This window comes from Vitis vinifera, chromosome 6, assembly GCF_030704535.1.
Source record: "Vitis vinifera cultivar Pinot Noir 40024 chromosome 6, ASM3070453v1".
NCBI lineage: Eukaryota > Viridiplantae > Streptophyta > Magnoliopsida > Vitales > Vitaceae > Vitis > Vitis vinifera.
The window spans coordinates 17656573-17676659 of NC_081810.1; the positions used below are offsets into that span (position 1 = coordinate 17656573).

Sequence of the window (20087 nt, forward strand, 5' to 3'; positions counted from 1 at the left end):
TATATAATTACAAACATTTTAAATTATTTTATAATGTAATATATTATTAAAATTATTATTCCATTGGACAATGTTTTTCACAAATACTTTCAATTTAAAAAATGTTTTTTTAAAAAAAAAATCAGGTTTTTGGCACAATGGAAGAGACATACTTAAAAATTTTGAAAAATGATTTATAGTGCTGAAAAATATCAAATGTAATATTTTATAAAGAAACACATGATACATGATTCACTTAAAAATACTAAACACTCCCCACAAGAAACATTTTCCATAAAAATACTATCAAACACGCTTTAAAATTACTTAGATGATTTATATCCGGATTCTTTATCAAGGAATGTGAAAATAAAATTAAGTAAAATTAAGAGTAACGCACGTGCATGCATATTCTCTAACTATACGTTGCAGGCCATGGCATGTTTTCTTGAGAAATTTACATCAGCTACTGGGCCTCCATTCATTGCGTATGAAAAAGGTTCTTCTTCAACTCTACACTGTTGTCAATCCAGAAAATATATACCAACAAATTTTGAGGATCCACTGGTTTTGTTTTTGGTACTTGTAAAGTAAGAACTTGGGCATAAGTCATTGAAATGATTTATAAAGGATTAACCCAACTTGTTATACGATAAGAAGATCAATTAATCAATCTCCAAGAACAAATTGATCATCTTTGCCTGATTTTCTTCAAACAACAAACAAAAGAGAAAAAGGAAGAGTAACATCCTATGATTCAGAGCGTGACTTGTTCTTTCAACGCTATGGCTAATTCAACTAAAATAATTTCCTGTCTCTTCATCTTGGTCCTGATAAAACAGATGGTATTGGTACTGCAGTAGCAGCATCAGCAGCCTTGTTCCCCATGCCTGCAATTTTTGGTGGTTGTGGGGAATATGAGAAACTGTACTCCAAGTTATCCTCAACATCCACTGAACCCTCCAAAACCTTCACCACCACTGACATGGAGGGCCTCCTTGCAAAATCACTTTGGAGGCACCATGCACCCACCTTCATCATCTCCACAACATCTGCTCCATGTAACTGCATATCCTCACTGCACTTATCGATTATATCTGCAAGTCGGTTCTCTTCTGCCTTTCTCTTGAAAATACCTAGTAAGTGCATATCTTCCTCGGTCTGAGACAGATCTAGGTTTTTCCTTCCGCACAGGATCTCTAATACCACAACCCCAAAGCTGTAAACATCAACTTTTTCTGTGATAATGGAGCTCAGCCATTCAGGAGCCAAGTAACCAGGTGTCCCCTCATTCTTGTTACAATTCGGCTCTGGTCCTTGTCGATGAGCTTTGACAATCCAAAATCAGAAACTTTTGCATTGAAATCTTCATCCAAGAGGATGTTGTGGGGTTTGATATTCAAGTGAAATATTTTCTTTCTGCAGTCCTCGTGGAGATAGGACAGTCCCTTGGCTATTTCAAGGATGATCTTCCTTCTGGATTGCCAACCAAGAGCAAGGTCTCGATTTCCATGGAAGATCCACTTATCCAAGGATCCATTGCACATGTACTCGTAGACTAAAAGCCTATGAGATTTTTCTGAGCAAAATCCAATCAATCTTACCAAATTAACATGGTGAATGCTACCTGTTGTCTCAGCTTCGGCTAAAAATGACTTCTTTACTTGACCCAACCCTTCAAGTTGCTTAACTGCAACTTTGATTCCATTGCTCAAAGTCCCTTGAAAGACTCATCCAAATCCTCCTTCCCCTAGCTTGCAGGTAAAATTTTCTGTGATGGCTTTCAAGTCTTCATAGGAGAATCTAGTGGGCATTCCGGGTATCCAGTCTAGATGATCCTCCTCAACTTTTTCGGAATCTCTTCTCTTCGAGAAAAGAAAAAGGAAAGCTCCGATCAAGATAAAAACAAGAAAGAGGGCTCTAAGACTTGATTCAACTATGATTCGAGCATTCCCTGCTTTCTTCTCAACTACATTTCCACCTTCCCCTACCTTCTTTTCAGTCGGGGAATTCTCTGCTTTAAGAAACAAAGATGTACTAAAATTATAAGTTGTATCCAATGTTTCCATGTTCTGGAGTGTAAAGACTTCAGATAGCAAGCAAAAATCTCCACTTGAATGATTTGAAGGATGTCTAAACAGAGCAGCTTTGCACGATCAGTTCTTCAAACAGGTCTGCTTGCAAATCTCCACATCTGTAGACTGAATGTCCACTTGAAAAGTGAAGTAGCTCGTGTTTTGAAGCTCAAGAAGACTAATATTGAGATAATTGGCAGGAAATGGGTGTAATTGCGGAGCAGCCAAGGTTGGTTTGCCGGCTGTGTTTGTAGACCAAACAAAAGTGCCATCAGCATCTGCTAAGATCAAATCTCCTTCTTCAGTGAGTCGTACAGTAGCATTAAATCCGACTGGACGGTTTTGATTCGCAGACCACACAGGCTGCGGAGAATATACGTCTTGGAAGATAAGAATGGCAAAGGGGCATGAATTGCTCGCATACTGACAGAAGAAGCCACATAGGAAACCTGGGCCACTGGTTTCTCTGAGGCTGAGAAGGATGGGCTTCACATTCACCTAATCCAAGTTGTTCGTACATTCTCCTCCAGGGATGTTGGTCCATGAAGTGAAGAGGTTTGCACTATTTGGATACGGATCTTGGAGTCCGGCAAAGGTTGAGGGGAAAGAAGAGATTATGAGAAAAGCAAAAAGAAGTGCAGAAATGAAACGAGACTCCATCCAATATGGACTCATGGCTTCTCCCATGTGAAGGTTTCCAACTTCTACTGACACAAAAATGAAAGGGAGGAAGAAAATACAGAGAATGAATTCAAGTCTAGCTAAAGAATTGTCACAGCCCACAGGAAGATCAATTTGCCTTTTCAAGTTTTGCATGGAGTCTTCTGCATTATTGTCCGAAGTCCCGACAACAATCTAAACCCAAGTCCTTTCCCCGTAAAAGTTCGCCATGTTTACAAGTTGTCTCAAATAAGAATATTACTATTCATGTTTTATTAAAAATAAAATTAATTTTATAATTATAAATAAATTTATTATTTATAAGACTTGAATTAAATTTAATTAATATTATATAAATTAAATTTACGTTATTAATTAAAATCAAAATAAAAAAATTATTTTTAAAAATAATTTAGTCAAATAAGTCTTTCCGCTCTCCATCTCTTCTCTCATTTCCCCACTCACGGAATCATGGCCAGTCTTTCCGCTCTCTCCCATCCCTCTCACATTCTCTCTTTCTCTCTCTCCCCTTTTTCCCATTTTCTTTTTCTTTCTTTCCCTTTTCTTCCCCTACTTCCCTTTCTTCTCTCCTTTTCCCTCGTAACCATGCACACACCTCTCACCCATCCTCCCTATGCCACTGCCGACGACATCGGCTTCCAGTTACCGGTACCACCTCCTCCAACCGGGCACCCCCTTTCTCCCTTCATCTTACTTTCTCTCTCTCATTCTCTCTCTTTCATTTCTCTCTTCTTCAACACCCATTTTCCTTTGGGTTAATTGGTTAAAGGGTCAAAATAACCTCCATATTTGCAAACATAATTCATCAGTCAAAAAACAAAAAAGTTGACTCGATTAAGACAAAAATGTCATTCTTTTATCTCTCCAACACATACAACTTCTCCTCTTCTCCTTCATTTACAAAACGACTCATCATATTTTCCAAAAAAAATCTCTCATCATCTTCTTCTACTTCATTATCTTCCTTTGGTGCATAAAACGGAAATATAATCTCCTTTTCCACTTCATTTACAGAACGAGTCCTCATCTTTCATCGTCTCCTTCTATTTTATTATCTTCCTTTGATGCACAAAACGAAAATCTCATATTTTCTTCAAAAACCCTAAAAATCCTCTGTTTCATTCCGAATCCTTGGAAAAATTGTTATTCTATTTTTTTCAAGTTATCTCATATTATATCTTCAAGCACGAAGGAAACAATGAGTTCATTGAAGAGTGATAGGAGAAAAAGATTTTAAAAAGTGGCGAAAAAGCTAAAATTCCAATTGCAAACAGAAGAAAAAGGTGAAGCAGAAGAAAGTGAAGCAAAGAAAATCGAAGCTATTGAGCAAAAATCCTAACTACTGTGAAACAGTGACTGTAAACTTAACTGTGGTTAAGTTTTTTGTTAATGGAACTCAACTACTATTAAGTTCAGGTGAAAATTCGGACTGTGAACTTAATTGTGGTTAAGTTCTTTATTAATGAAACTCAACTACTGTTAAGTTCAAGTGAAATATCTTACTGTGAACTTAACTATGGTTAAGTTCTTTGTTAATGCAATTCAACTACTATTAAGTTTAGATGAAAATTCTGATAGTAAACTTAAATGTGGTTAAGTTCTTTGTTAATATAATTCAACTACTGTTAAGTTTAGGTGGAAATTCTTTGAACGAACTTTTCACTTGTTCAAAACTAACAATGGAGTCTCTATTTTTTTACCTACACTGTTGAAGTAAGATTTTGAATTTTCAAGAAACAGAAAGAAATAAAATGATAATATAAAAAAGAAATTGTTGGTTGCTTACATTTTTTTTTCATATTTTTCGTGATCAAGAATGAAGAATAGTTGAAACAATAGTAAGAAGTTAAACTTGATCTCTACAAGAAAAGAAAGAGAAGAGCAACCAATGATTGAATAAAAAAATTAAAACCTAATCTACTATAAAACAAAGGGAAAGAGGAAAGGAAAATGCGAAGTTGTATATGTTGTAGAGAAAAAATAAGAAGGGCATTTTTGTCTCAATCGGGTCAATATTTTTGCTTTTTGATCAGTGGGTTATATTTCCTTTCTTCCCATTCTTCTCTCATCCCTTACTCACACCAGCATTGCTAGTCACGACATCTCCAGCATGACTGCCACTCCACCCTTGTTCCATTCTTCAAGGCAAACACCCACCCTTTGTTTATGATTTGTTTGGTATAATTGGATTTTGTTTGTATGCTTGGTTATTTTATTAGAACTTCGGCGTATTGCATTTTGGTTATTTGATTGTGGACTTAGGGCCGCATGTTTCGTTAATTTTGGGCTTTCAGTTATTTAATTCAGGCTTTTTAATTATTCTTATTTTGAAATCAAATCACACAAAAATTGTAAAATAAGATTTGTAAAATCGCTTTTTCAAATAAATAAAAATAAAAATACTTTTCTAAATAAAATTATAAAATCTTTTTAAATAAAATGGTTATTTTTTTTCAAAAAAAAAGTAAAATTATATAACTCCTTTTTTTTTTTTTTAATAAAAATAGGAAACTTTTTTAAAATAAAGTTACAAAATCATCTCTTTCTTAATAAAAGTAAACAAAATTTTCTTAAATAAAATAAAATTGAATTTTTTTTTTTAACAAAATAAGGACAAAATCATTTGGTAATATATACATAATTTTAACAAACTTAAATAAAGATCACTTTTCTTAATATAATTGGATTTATAATTTTTTTTTTTAAAGCCTTGTTTTTTAAAATGAAAAATTTGATTAAGAATAGAAGTTGTAATAAAAACCATTCTTAAATAATAAAATTTAGTTTGGAAATAATTTTCCTGAATAGAAATTATAAAAAGAAAAAAAAATCTTTTTCTAAATAAAATTGGTTAGGGAATAATTTTTCATAAATGAAATTAAATAAAAATCACTTTTCTAAAGTAAAGATTGACTTGGAACTCATTTTGTAAATAGAAGTTAAAAAAAAAAATCATTTTGCTAAAAATCTCATTCTTCAGATAAAGATTTCAATTGAAGTCTCTCTTGAAAATATTTTTCCCTTTTAAAATTTTTTTCTAAATAATAATCAAATGGATGGTTTTTTCAAAATAGTATAAAACTTGATTTCAATGAAAATAATAAAAAACAATTCCTTTATAAATAAAATCAAATTGAAATATTCTTTTGTAAATAAATTTATAAAATCATTCTTTAAATAATTTGTAAACATCATTTTTAGTAAATTAAATTTAAATTGAAATATTTTCTTGGAAATAAAATTCTAAAAATTCATTCTAGCAGAAGTAAATAAAATAAATAAAAAACATCTTGTAAATAAAATAAAATAAAATAAAATTCAAAATTTTCTCTTTAAATGAAATTGTACTTAATAAATTCTTTTAATAAATACAAGAAAAATTCTTTGAAAATGAATTTAAATGTAAATAAAATTAAAGCTTTTGATAAATAAATGAAAGCTTTCTGAATAATCAAATTGGTTTTTAATGTAAATAAATTCTTTCAAGATTTCTTAAAATTGTATTATGATATTTGAAATAATAAAATCTTTCTAATAAATTATTTTATGCATTTCTCATGTATCAAATTTATATATTTGTGTAATTTGTTTTTATCATTGTTTTGATGTACACTTATATTATTCTTTTGTGGTATCATGATTTGTTGACTAATTGTCATAGTTTCTTTGCTCGTTTAGTAAAGACAGTAGGTATATGGATTTAGAGGACTGCTTCAACTTATTGTTATATCTTCCCGATAGATAACTTGACTCTCAAATTTTTATTTTTATTTTTTTTAAAATTCTTCTTACAGAATTTTTCTTTTTCTAAATAAAGAGTCACACGTGATTCTTTTTCTTATTTTGTTTTCTCTTTTAAAAATAAACTAAAATAAGTAATTACTCCAACTTTTCAAAAATCAAATTTTCACATAAAAAAATAAGTCTCGCCAATGAGTGGAACACACCTGGTTCTGCACTTGGTTTTCTGTTCTTTAACTTTAAATAATTTGTTAAAAAACAAACATCATAAAACATGATGAAATGGATCCTTAACTATTTATAAATACTCAATTTTATTGCAGGTGTTATTATAGGAGACAACTTCACTTATTTTTTATTTTTATTTTTTAAGTTTACAAATCTAAAATGATTTTTATTTACTAAAAATAAACTTTTTGTTTCATTAAAAAGTAATACTTTAAGACACAACTTCCTTGTATATGAAAGTTGTTTGTTTAAGAGGCAACTTCCTTTATTTGTTTTAAAGCATATAATTTTGAAATGATTTCTTCTCTTTTTTTTTCTTTTCTTTTCACAAAGATGGTCTTTATAAGGTTTATATTTAAGGGTTTTGCAACAAAATCCTAAACTTTAAAGAGGAAAGTAAACTCTATGAAGTTGATCAAAACTTAAATTAGGGAATATGCTAGAAAAGGGTACAGGCAAAACCCATTTAGCCAGAATGGAAATTTTAGTGGATAGTATAGGAAAAGTTATGGAGAGTTGCGTGTCTTTTTTGTCTTTTTTCTAAGAGAGCGATAAATAAAAAAGTCAAATCATGTGTCTTTTTTCTAAGAGAGCGATAAATAAAAAAGTCAAATCACACCAGTAATAGGTAAATGTCTCTTTTTCTCATCATTGAAATTATTTGTAAGATATTAACTACAATTGAAAAGTTCTTATCAATAAAATTCTCGCGGCCTTCATCCATCAAATTCACAAATAGGATTCCATTCAAAGAGAGAGAGGACGAAAAGTAAGAGTTGATTAATGATCCTCATAATTTTCTTCCCCATCGTATTTGACCAGAGAAGCCTACTAGTGTGCTCTCACTTTCCTGGACAAGGAATTTAGGACTTGGAAGTCATCCTATAGGTGGTTATTTACAAAATAAGGTTATTGATATTCTAAAAATCCTACCTATGAAGTGGTTTTTAAAATTTATTTTTTATAATATAATATATCACTAAAATTATTATTAAAAGCACTTTTATGAACAACTAATAAAAGAGAAAAAGAAAGAGTGAAATGCTATGACTTGTTCTTTCAGCTAAAATTATTGTGGAAGGAAAAACAAACGAGAGCCCAACTTTTCACTAATGGATGTCTAAAACCCAAAACTATACCATAAAAACTCCACATGTATTTTAATTACCTCTCTTCACCTTGGTCCTGATAAAGCAGATGGTATTGGTTCTGCAGTAGCAGCATCAGCAGCCTTGTTCCCCATGCCTGCAATTTTTGGTGGTCGTGGGGAATATGAGAAACTGTACTCCAAGTTATCCTCAATGTCCACTAAACCTTCCAAAACCTTCACCACCACTGACATGGAGGGCCTCCTTGCAAAATCACTTTGGAGGCACCATCCACCCACCTTCATCATCTCCACAACATCTGCTCCATGTAACTGCATATCCTCACTGCACTTATCGATTATATCTGCAAGTCGGTTCTCTTCTGCCTTTCTCTTGAAAATACCTAGTAAGTGCATATCTTCCTCGGTCTGAGACCGATCTAGGTTTTTCCTCCCGCACAGGATCTCTAGTACCACAACCCCAAAGCTGTAAACATCAACTTTTTCTGTGATAATGGAGGTCAGCCATTCAGGAGCCAAGTAACCAGGTGTTCCCCTCATTCTTGTTACAACTTGGCTCTGGTCTTTGTCGATGAGCTTTGACAATCCAAAATCAGAAACTTTTGCATTAAAATCTTCATCTAAGAGGATGTTTTGGGGTTTGATATCCAAGTGAAATATTTTCTGCCTGCAGTCCTCGTGGAGATAGGACAGTCCCTTGGCTATGTCAAGGATGATCTTCCTTCTGGATTGCCAACCAAGAGCAAGGTCTCGGTTTCCATGGAAGATCCACTTATCCAAGGATCCATTGCACATGCACTCGTAGACTAAAAGCCTATGAGATTTTTCTGCGCAAAATCCAATCAATCTTACCAAATTGACATGGTGAACGCTACCTATTGTCTCAACTTCAGCTAAAAACGACTTCTTTACTTGACCCAACCCTTCAAGTTGCTTAACTGCAACTTTGATTCCATTGCTCAAAGTCCCTTGAAAGACTGATCCAAATCCTCCTTCCCCAAGTTTGCAGCTAAAGTTTTCTGTGATGGCTTTCAAGTCTTCAAAGGAGAATCTAGTAGGCATTCCTGGTATGCAGTCTAGATGATCCTCCTCAGCTTCCTTGGAATCTCTTCTCTTCCAGAAAAGAAAAATGAAAGCTCCTATCAAAATAAGCACACCAAAGAGGGCTCCAAGACTTGATCCAAGTATGATTCGAGCATTCCCTGCTTTCTTCTCAACTACATTTTCAGTCGGAGAATTCTCTACTTTAAGAAACAATGATGTACTAAAATAATCAGTTGGATTCAATGTTTCCATGTTCTGGAGTGTAAAGACATCAGATAGCAAGCAGCAATCTCCACTTGAATGGTTTGAAGGATGTCTAAACAGAGCAGCTTTGCACGAACAGTTCTTCAAACAGGTCTGCTTGCAAATCTCCACATCTGTAGACTGCATGTCCACTTGAAAAGTGGAGTAGCTCGTGTTTTGAAGCTCAAGAAGACTATGATATTGAGATAATTGGCAAGAAATGGGTGTAATTGCGGAGCAGCCCAGGTTGGTTTGCCTTTCGTTTATTGGCCTAAAATAAATTGTTCCATTATCAGAAGCTCCAGGACAGGTGCACTGCCCTGCTGAGCAAATACCGTATTTCCCACATGCCAAAGGGTAATCGCATTCAGTTAGAAATTCGTCCGTGAGATCAACCGCCTCCTGCCATCCAGTTTCTTGCCACTGGAAAACCCTCAAATGACCATCAGACCCCAACCTCATGTATTGAGCAGATAATGTTCTAGGAATTGGAGCGAACGGAGTAAAATTGAATTCCTCATCCTCCCAACGATAGTACACAGAGAGGTTTCCGTTGGTGTATTGGATACTAGTCAAAAATGAATACTCCCATTCATAATAGAGCTGGGGAGGATTTGACTGTATGTAAGCATCAAAACCATAATTCGTAATGGAAAGTGAAAACAAACCATGAGTCCAATTTGATGCAGATACGCTGGAGATGAGCTTCTTCCCACGAACCAACTTCTGTTGAAGGACTAAGGAGTCAGTGGGGTGATCAAAAGACTGCCACACCATTTCATTGTTTCGGTCAAGCAGCACAAGGTTCCCAGTTTCAGTCAAGTTTAAGCCTGAAACAGACTTGCCGGCTGTGTTTGTAGACCAAACAAAAGTGCCATCAGCATCTGCTAAGATCAAATTTCCATCTTCAGTGAGTCGTAGAGTAGCATTAAATCGAACTGGACGGTTTCGATTAGCAGACCACACAAGCTGTGGAGAATATACGTCTTGGAAGATAAGAATGGCAAAGAGGCATAAAAAGCTCTCATAGTGACAGTGGAAGCCACATAGGAAACCTGGGCCACTGGTTTCTCCGGGGCTGAGAAGGATGGGCTTCACTAACGCCCAATCCGAGGAGTTCACCCATTCTCCACGGGTGTTGGTCCATGCAGTGGAGAGGTTTGCAAAATTTGGACATGGGTCTGAGAGGTCGGCAAAGGTAGAGGGGAAAGAAGATATTATGAGAAAAGCAAAAAGAAAAGCAGAATTCGAACGAGCATCCATCCAATATGGACTCATGGCTTCTCCACGTATGAAGGTTTCCAACTTCTAACGACACAAAAAATGAAGGGGAGGAAGACAATACAGAGATGGGTAGAGCAATTTGCCCTTTTGAAGTCATACATACAAATCTTCCGCAAGTCTTCGCATTATTCTCCAAGTCCCAACAACCATTCTAAACCCATGTCCTTTCGCCGTAGAAGAATTGTGATATTTACAACTTGTCTCGCTAACGACGGAAAGAAACAAACAAATAAGATTTATGATTTCATTGTAAAATTGCTATTCATGTTTTATTAAAAACTACTTATTTTTTAATTTATTTGTAATTACAAAAATAAATTTATTTTTAATGAGACTTAAATTAAATTTAATTAATAATATATAAATTAAATTTACAATATTAACCAAAATCAAAATAGAAAAATTATTTTTATAAACAACATTTTTTTAATAAATTTTTTTTAAAAAAAAACATATTTTTTTGTTCTTTAACTTAATAAAATAGACCAAACATTTTTATTTTATTTTATTTTACCGTGTTTTATATTCTAGAAAATAGAAAACAGTTTTAGTTCACATAATCACACATCTAATCCCTCGGATGACAAATATCTTTGCATCATGGTTGACCATTTGAATGATCGTAGACCAATGTTGAGTATTAAGGGTGAACCATAGTTGGCATATGATGTTTTGAAAAATTCATGCCTATGACATATAACTAATTCTAATTACAAATAAATAAATTTATTTGTATGGAAATCATTGTTCAATAGATCAATCCGACTTAACCCTAGATTATTATTAATTAATTTCTACAAATAATCTTAATATCCACATAAAAAAATAAAAATAAATTCATATTTAAATTTTTATTCAATGGTAAGTATTAATTAACCTCAAATAATTACTAGTTGAAATTATTAAGCAGTATTAAATAATAAAATAATTTCCCAATTGAAATTTATTAAATAGAATAATTATAAATTATTATTCAAATTCAATAAATAATCTTAATATCCACATATGAAATAAAAATAACTTCATATTTAGTTTTTTATTAAATAGATAACCATTACTTAACCTCATATTTTGAATCATTCATATATAATTAATTGGATATTGGATATATGTTATTATATTAGCATTTTGGAAGGATTTTCTTAATTATGGGAAAAGAAATAGATCTTTTTATCAAATGTTTTCCCTCAAATAAAGTTCCAAGGGAAACTAGGTGAATTTTTTTTTTTTTTTGAATTTCTCCAAACCCAAACACGATGAGAACCTGTTACCGTTGTAATGAAGGGTCCGTTGGATCCGTTAGTATCTTTGCTTTCTTTAATTTAAGTTCATTCAATTTCCTTATCTTAATTTAGTTTCTTTGTCTCATTTATCCTCTAAAAGGCAAATAGCCTATATAAAATCAGGAGTGTAATAGGGGAATGACATGAAAAAGAATCTTAATAAGAAAAACCCAAAATTTGTTCTTTCAATTTGCATTTTCTTCTTGGGTCTTAAGATTTGGTATTGGAGCACAAACTTGGTACCAATCATGGTGGAAGGGACTAGAGCATAAGAACATCACAAACTTGCCAGAGGTGAGCGCCTTGCGTGCCTAAGCAGCACCTTCGTGAAGGAGCGTCGCTTGCTTTCAGGTGAGGCGTCAGAGGGTGGCGTCGCGCCTTTCACAACTATGTTTTTAAGTTGATAAGCTTGATCCTAATCTATTCAAATCTTGTCCAATTCGACCTGAATTGCAACCTTCTTTGTTGAGATGTTGATCATCTTCAAAGAGATGAAACAATTCTAGCCCTTTTTATAGGCTAAAAGATGTACAAAAACTCAACATTTATGCCATGCCTTGAATCCTAGGAACCCAGTCCCTCAAACCCAATATAGGCGGGTGGTTTGGAACCATATCAAACGAGCCCCACACCATCCCAATCTCCGATACCAAATTTTCAAATACAAAAGCAATATTAAAGTATAGTTGATGAGCATGATCTTTCTCATTCTATTCTTTAATGAAGTTGGTGAGGTGTCGTAGCTTTAGATAGGTATTGATGGAAGAGAGACCTATGTATTATTATTATGAGATATGTGGGGCTTGAGTTGACTTGTATCATAACCACATTTTCTTCGTAACGACATTTTCTTACAACTTTATTGCCTTATCACATACAATGTATCTAAATAGGGTTATTTATAGTACTGATTTGATATATATCGAAAAACATGACTACTCGGGTCGTGTTACGTGTATACTTTAGATATTATTATTTTGTACCCAGGTTTGATTCCATTATTTTGTACTTTAGTCTCATTTTTATGTACTTTAATCTCATATATTAACTTTACCATACGCTTGTAATGGATGAAGTACAAAAAGAAACCCAGTAAGGAAAAGTACAAAAAGAAGGAACCCAGTAAAAAGAAACAAAAATCAATAAATAATAATAATAATGAGAAGAGGTTGCAATTTGCCAATGCTGTTCATTGCCAGTTAAGAGTGACGTGGAGGGCAGTGAACAAGGCTCATGGCTCATGGCTCATGAGATCAAATATTCAGCCATGTGCGCGGATGGCGCGTGTGCCTTCACGCTACACTTTGGTGGGTCCCGATCTCATTTCATGACTTAACACCACTTGTATCCCATTTTCTACACCAGTCATGATCAACCAGTTCATATGTATTTGAAATTTTGACGTTCAAATTTATACAATGTGATCAAAGTAGAGCGGCAATTTGGGTCGCTCATCCAAACCAATCTCAATTCAAAAACCATCAAACTTGACTTACTCAAAATCTATTCTCATTTTTCTAAGTTTGGATTAATTAGACTTGAGTTGCATAATTCAAAATCCATTTATATATATATATATATATTAAAAATTATATATTTATATGAAAATCTAAATAATGAATATGAAAAAATTTTAAATAACAAAAAAAGTAAAAATAAATTTATATATATTTTTAAAAAATAAAAATATATATAATATAATATAATTTGATATTTTTAAAAAAAAATTAATTAATATTATTACATAAGATAGTATAAGCTCAAATTGTATGTGCTTGATCTTAGTTCAATTTGAATTGAGTTGGGATTGAAAGGATTGGAAATATATCATAATATTGAAAATGAAGGGGAATCATATCATATAGAATAGTCCAAATTATGACCAAAATAACTTTTGGTTTCCCCGAGAATCAACTTTTTTTTCTATTCGATACACATATCAAATTTGTACCTTGAAAAACCCAAATTTATATCAGACTATTCAGACCCCTGCACTGGGGCTGTGCATCTTAATTTTTAAATCTAACCCTTCCATGTATTTACTTAAAAAATAATCAATTTTTAGCATAAATGTCCTTCATCATTTCGATTTTTTACATATAAATTTTAAAAGAAAATGTTATTTTTATAATAAAAAAAGAGGTGTTTTTATTAACAGAAAAAAAGCCAAAATATTATAAAGGATTAAATTTTCAAATTTAGATTTCAATGAACCCTTTAAATAAATAAAAAACGAGGGATTAAAATATAATTATCAAATACCTCAAGGGTTTATGTGTAATTTACTCAACAAATTAATTCACATATATACTAACTTAGACTACATACCAATAAAGTGCTACCCTTTTTTTGACGCGTCATATTATATTGAAATTTGAAATCCTTTTTAAAGAGAAGAAAAGAACCTCCAACTTTTGCTCTCATTTTTGGAAGTTAAATTGATGCTACATTTTTTCTAGGGTTATTTGATTAAAAGGTCTTTTAAACCCCAATTTTTTAAGTTTAACCTCCTACCCTTTTTTAGTATCATTTGGACAAAAATGCCCTCATCATTTTTTTTTATAAAAATAATCATTTCTTTTAAAACCTACATGTAAATACTTAAAATCGAAAAAAGCATTTATATAAAAAAATGAGTTACTTTTTAAAAAAACATAGGAAAAGTTAAATTTCCGATTTAAGGATTATTTCATCCCCTTTAATAAATAAAAAACATGAGCTATGTTTGACACACACTATCTTAAACAATAAAATGATTAACTTAATAAATTCATACATTTTTTTTCCAATTTAGAATTAAATTTTTATTAAATTAAAATTTTGAAAAGATTTAAATTATCGTTATTTTTGGTAAAACATTGTTGACATACACTTACCAAAAATGAAAACAATAAGAGCAAACTTGCCTACCTCAAGTTTTTTTATTAGTAAACGTGGAATTTAAAGAATATTCCAAGTAAGTCCATGGTTAACTTGCGTCACCTCAACCTCATCATGGCCCAACTCAAGCCATCCCAATCCAACCTATTACCACCCACCATGGGCCGAAGTTGAAGCCTAAGGCCAAGTTTGTGGCCCGAAAAGATAAAGGATAATTAAAAAGGAAAAAGGCGACAAGGCCATCCATAAAACTTCCGTTAGATTGACACCTATAATTTTGTTTGGTGTTTTGTATCCAAAAACCCTAATTTCTTCGATTTGGTCTGAGACCCTGAGACCCCTTGCCTATACCGCTCTCCCTCGCTCTCTCTCGATCCATCGATTGCCGCTGCTTCTTCCTCTACACAAGGTTACTCTCCCAATCTCTTAATCTGTTTCTCTTCGATTTCGCATTCATGCTCATTTGCTCATCCAATCTCCATTTTTTTCAGTCTCTGATTTTTTGGTTGTTTTTTGAATGGATTACCCATGTGTTTCTTTTGTCCTGGGGTTTTCTTTTTCTGCGAAATTATTCGGTTGGGTTTCTGTATGATTTGGTTAGATCTTTGCCCGACTGGTGTTTGGCGGTCCTCAATTGTTGTTCGATTTCGTTTTGGCTTGTTTTTTGCCCTCAATTTTCGGGTGTTTCGAGTGGTATATCGGTGCTCTTCTGATGAAGATTGGATGAAAAATCAAGTCAAAAACCTTTTCTTTTTTTTTTGCCCGAGGATTTTGCATTTGATTTTATGGGTATGGGTTTTTGGACATGAATGAAAATCGAGTATGGACCATGTGATTTTACTTGGTTGTAGTTGCTAAGTGATTGTTATGTTTGTGTAATGCTGTTGGTTGAATGTATTCTTGTGTGTAACATTTGAAAATAGTAGATTGACTTGAGCTAAGATTGGAATTCTAGTTCCAGTGAATTGGTGAAATTTTACTTTGCGTTGGGAGTTGGTTTTGAATAGGCTGGGCTTTATTGGGTGTAGTATTCATTATAAACCCTTAAAAACTGTTGCCTATCAATAAATAAATAAATACAAACACTTAAAAGCTGTACCTATCAAAAAGAAAAAATAAACCCTTAAAAGCTGTGGCATAAGTTGTGTTGGATTATGATTTTTATCCATCTCTTTTGTGAATTGTTGCATTTATGCATTATGATACATTCCTTTTACAGGCATGAAGTTTATAACTGACTAAAAATGTGCAATTTGGCTTGTATTGACAACTACTTGTTCTATATCAGTTGAGATTACAATACTATTGTTTGAGTCTGTATTTGCGTCTTAAAGAGTTTATGCATGTATTTCCATTTGGGGTTTGATTGGAAAGCTCTTTATTACTATTTTTTCTTTTTCTTTTTCTTTTTTTCAGCAATTAATGAAATGGATTACTTAGTTTATTTTCAACTAGATTCTATATTACTCTAGTTGGTGTCTTACATACTAGAAAGTGGCCTTAAGAGCTTACTAGAAACATTTGAAGGAATGATACATATATTGAATTATAGCTGATCAGTTTAATTTTGAGTGATCATTCAATTTTGTCCAAAGTTGTGAAGGTATTTATTAATTACTCACTCTAGTTGTTTGAATAGGTTCTGCAGCCTAGGATTGTGTATGCTTTGGTTAATGAGTCACTGAGTAGAACTGTTATATAAATTTTTTCAAACCTTTTAGATAGATTGCCCAAGGTGTTAGTTTTGTCCCCATTAAAGTATTTATGTGCCTAATTGAGAAATGGGTGCCTTCACTTGATAAATATTTCAACCATCATTGAGGTACACATATATTCTGTCAATGTTTCTAAGTTGAAAACTTGAATGGTGAAGAGAAGCTCCAATGAACTTGTTGAGTGAATGTTGTGGTTTCTGATGTAGAAGGAGTTAATGTTGATAAGTAATATAGACTATGAGAGGCTAGGTGTTGAAACTTCAAACTCGGACATTTTCAGAAATGCAAAAGAAATCTGAATGAACTTTGTCTAGTTAGTAATGGGAGAAATGTGTTTTTTGCATATGCGTGCATGCATGTTGGGGACACCTTATTCAATTGTTGGGTATTGCTTATTTTAACACAATTTATGTCAGCTGTAAAGTTGCAGTATTCAAATCACAGATTATGTTGTATAAACTTATAGTCATCCATAACTATGTTTCTTACTCAAAGAAAAAGGGAAAAGAAAAAAGGGATTATACTGGCAGATGTAAGTTGATCAATCAAAAACCCAGTCTGTGATACTCCCCACCTCATTGGCCAGTTTTATTGTGTTTGATGATTCTGGTAACCCTCCAATTTGAGAAGTTGTGTTCAGAAATGGCCTTCTTTCAAATTTGGGTAGGTTCTTTTTGTTGCCTGTGATATCTTGTTTGAAGATTGTGTTATCTGTATTTTGAATGTTTGTCCTTTGGTCAAATCTATTCCTCGTGTAAGATGACTCTTGCATGGAAAGAACAAAATATGTTTATACAATGAACTTATCATCAAATTTAGGTTCATTTCTTATTGTTTGAACATCTTTTAATTCCAAGTTTAATAATATACTCTCTTTTAAAACAAAGTTACTCCTTACAATGTCTGAGCACTTCTTAAAAGAGAATTCAAATTTTGCTTAGGAACTGAATGTATTACAGCCCAAATGCAGAAGCTGGGAAGATAGTTTATGAATTGTGATTGCTTGCGAATTTATTTGACCATTTTTTTCAATTAGAACATCAAGCATGTAAGACACATCTTGCTAAGTTATGTAGTCCATACACAATTTTCATATCTTTGTATTAGTTTTAAGTTGGGAAATAATATGTTTCCTTAGTTTTTGTTTCCAGTTTACTTCTCAGTACAAAAGTTATGTTACTCATGCGTATTATATAATACGAACATTATATTATTAAAAATGTGTAAATGATTGTTATATTACTATACAATAAATGAACTGTTAAAAACCTGTCATTTCAAGAACAAAATTTATAATAGAAAATGAAGGCATATTTGCATTCCCACATGTGTAGGCAAAATTGAATTGCCTCTTTCTATTTTAGTTAAGAGTACAATATTATTACCAAGACATTCGTCATCTGCATCCACTTAACATGCATATATTGTTCGTTATCATTGGTGCTCATGTGAAGATACAAGTAGCAGGGCATCATCTTAAACATCAGTTTGTACATGTATGGTTTCCTCTAGCTGTGTGTTGTTTGTCAATAACTAAGACATAAATCATTATCTTAAACATGCAGGAACAATTGAATTATTCAATTCCAGAGAGATGTTACCAGCGTCCAGATCTAAGTCCAAGGACAAACGAGCGGGTAAGGAGCCACAGAAGGCTTCTTCCAAGCCGTCAGCACCACCTAGCACAGGTTCTGGTACCCCAACTAGTGGATATAATCCGCTTTTGGGAACATTCCATACGCTCGAAACAGCATCATTGTCTTCCGCCTCAACCCTAAATAGTAATGGTCGCTTCCGGAACATAGATGATACAGATGAGAATAGTGGAAGCTCACCTGGAACTGGATTTGAATATGATGCTATTTCCAACAATGATAGTTGGTCGGGTGAATCAGAAGACCACAAAGAGAAAACATCTAATCCAACTGGGAAGCAGGGGACAATACCAGGGGCTGACAACGACAAGCGAGAAAAAATCCGTCAGAAGAATGAGAGAAAACATCTGCGCCAGAAGGAGAGAAGAGCCCAGGATTTGCATGAGCGATGCAGTGGCTATCTAATGTCAAGAAAGCTGGAAGTACTGGCTCAGCAGCTTATGACGATGGGTTTTTCTTCAGAAAGAGCCACCATGGCTCTTATATTGAACGAAGGCAAAGTAGAGGAATCAGTGGCATGGCTATTTGAAGGGGGTGAAGAAGCAGATAACCACAAAGGCCAAAACCTTGATGGTGGGAGTAATTTGAAAATTGACATAGCGGAAGAGCTTGCTAAGATTGCAGACATGGAGATTAAATACAATTGCTTGAGGCAGGATGTTGAAAGAGCAATTGTTGCAGGTGAGGGTGATCTTGAGAAGGCAGCAGAGACCTTGAGAGCACAGAGGCATGACCCACCTGCGACACCAAAGCCAGAAGCAACTGGTGATCCTCCAAATATCAATAATGGTAGGCCCTCGGTTGCTGTCACTCAGAACCTGTTGAGGGCACAATCAAAATCCAATTCATCTTCAACAATACAAACAAGAAAGGAAGAAAAAGATTTCAACTACACAAAAACAGCAGTTGGAGTCCCAGCATGTTTGGAAGCCGGGAACAAAAATGTGCCACCTGCAAAAAGGATTCCACCAAAACTGGAGTGGGCAAAACCGCAACAAATTGCAACACCGGCTGAGAAAAGGTGGCCAAGTGCTGGTTCAAATCCTTCTGTTTCCTATTCTGTGGCATCATCATTGGTGCCGCCTCCACCACCTAAGGCAGAAACCCGATATGTGGCTGTTGGGAGTGAACCTAAAACCCTTCAACCGGGGTCATTGAGGGAACCAGTTATTGTGATGCAGCGGCCCCAATCCATCAATTCTGAACAGGTCCTAGCTAGCATAAGCTCTTCTCCTGGAGCAGCTGCTGGTTGGTACCCTAATAATGTTGAAGTAATGAAGTCGAATGGGTTGTTGTCAAACATTATTACCGCTAGAAGCCTCAGCCCTAACAATTTAAGTGCAAATCAATTGTACCACCACCATCACCATCAAGCCCAACTCGTTTCAAGTAGCAGCCCGGTTGTCCCCCCAGGAGCTATCCAGGGGAATGATTCCTGGAGCAGAATGAGCACATCTCCCAACCTTTCTGCTGCGTCCTCCCTTGGCCTTTTCTCTTGGTTGGGTTCAAACAATTTGGCAGGTTCATCTTCTTCAGTAGATTGGAGCTCGGGTGGTTCAATGAATCAATTAGATTACACCAACATAGACTGGTCTTTGGATCGTAGTTCACCATTGTCAACCAACTCAAGCGGGTTGTGGCAGGGGCTGGCTTTTATGAACAATCCCACCCCCATGTATGATTCAAGTACTCCAGGAATGGGTGTTAAGCCAACCATGAGTACAGCTCTCCCCAATGGAAACATGATTTCTAACGCACTCCTGCAGGATGGTGGAGTGGCGTCTGCTGAAGCATCTGCTGCTAGTTCTCGAGAGTGGACTTCACCTTTCGAAGGGAAAGACCTTTTTAGCTTACCCAGACAGTTTGTTTCTTCTCCCTCTCAGTGAGAGTGAGGCACGAAGAATTTGAAAAAATAAATGGATTAAAAAATGAAAAGACCCCCAGAAAAAGGAAATGCTTGAATTTTTTTGTTGATGTTGATTCTTATGATGCATCTGTTAGCGGAAAGAAAAGCGTGTCTGAGGGTCATGTCCTTGATCCCCATTTGTACATAATTTTGTATGTGTCAAGTTGCTGGCACAAAAAGATACAAGTAGGCTAGGTTCATTAGGATTAATAATAATAACAAAAATAATTGGGATCATCTGCGGAAGATGAAGTTTGAGTTTAGG

General features: G+C 34.0%; 2 protein-coding genes and 1 pseudogene across 2 annotated transcripts; 1 reads left to right on the forward strand and 2 right to left on the reverse strand.

The window, feature by feature from the left end:
* Positions 1-584: 584 nt before the first annotated feature.
* LOC100251352 (G-type lectin S-receptor-like serine/threonine-protein kinase SD2-5) lies at positions 585-2476 on the reverse strand (annotated as a pseudogene).
* Positions 2477-7672: 5196 nt separating this feature from the next.
* Positions 7673-10466, reverse strand: LOC100256499 (G-type lectin S-receptor-like serine/threonine-protein kinase SD2-5). Its single transcript, XM_003632205.4, has one exon. The coding sequence runs from the start codon at positions 10375-10377 to the stop codon at positions 7879-7881; it is 2499 nt and encodes an 832-aa protein (XP_003632253.1). The 5' UTR covers positions 10378-10466; the 3' UTR covers positions 7673-7878.
* Positions 10467-14783: 4317 nt separating this feature from the next.
* On the forward strand, positions 14784-19890 carry LOC100241032 (uncharacterized). Its single transcript, XM_002267843.5, has 2 exons — positions 14784-14955; positions 17827-19890. The coding sequence occupies exon 2, from the start codon at positions 17856-17858 to the stop codon at positions 19800-19802; it is 1947 nt and encodes a 648-aa protein (XP_002267879.1). The 5' UTR covers positions 14784-14955; positions 17827-17855; the 3' UTR covers positions 19803-19890.
* Positions 19891-20087: the final 197 nt, after the last annotated feature.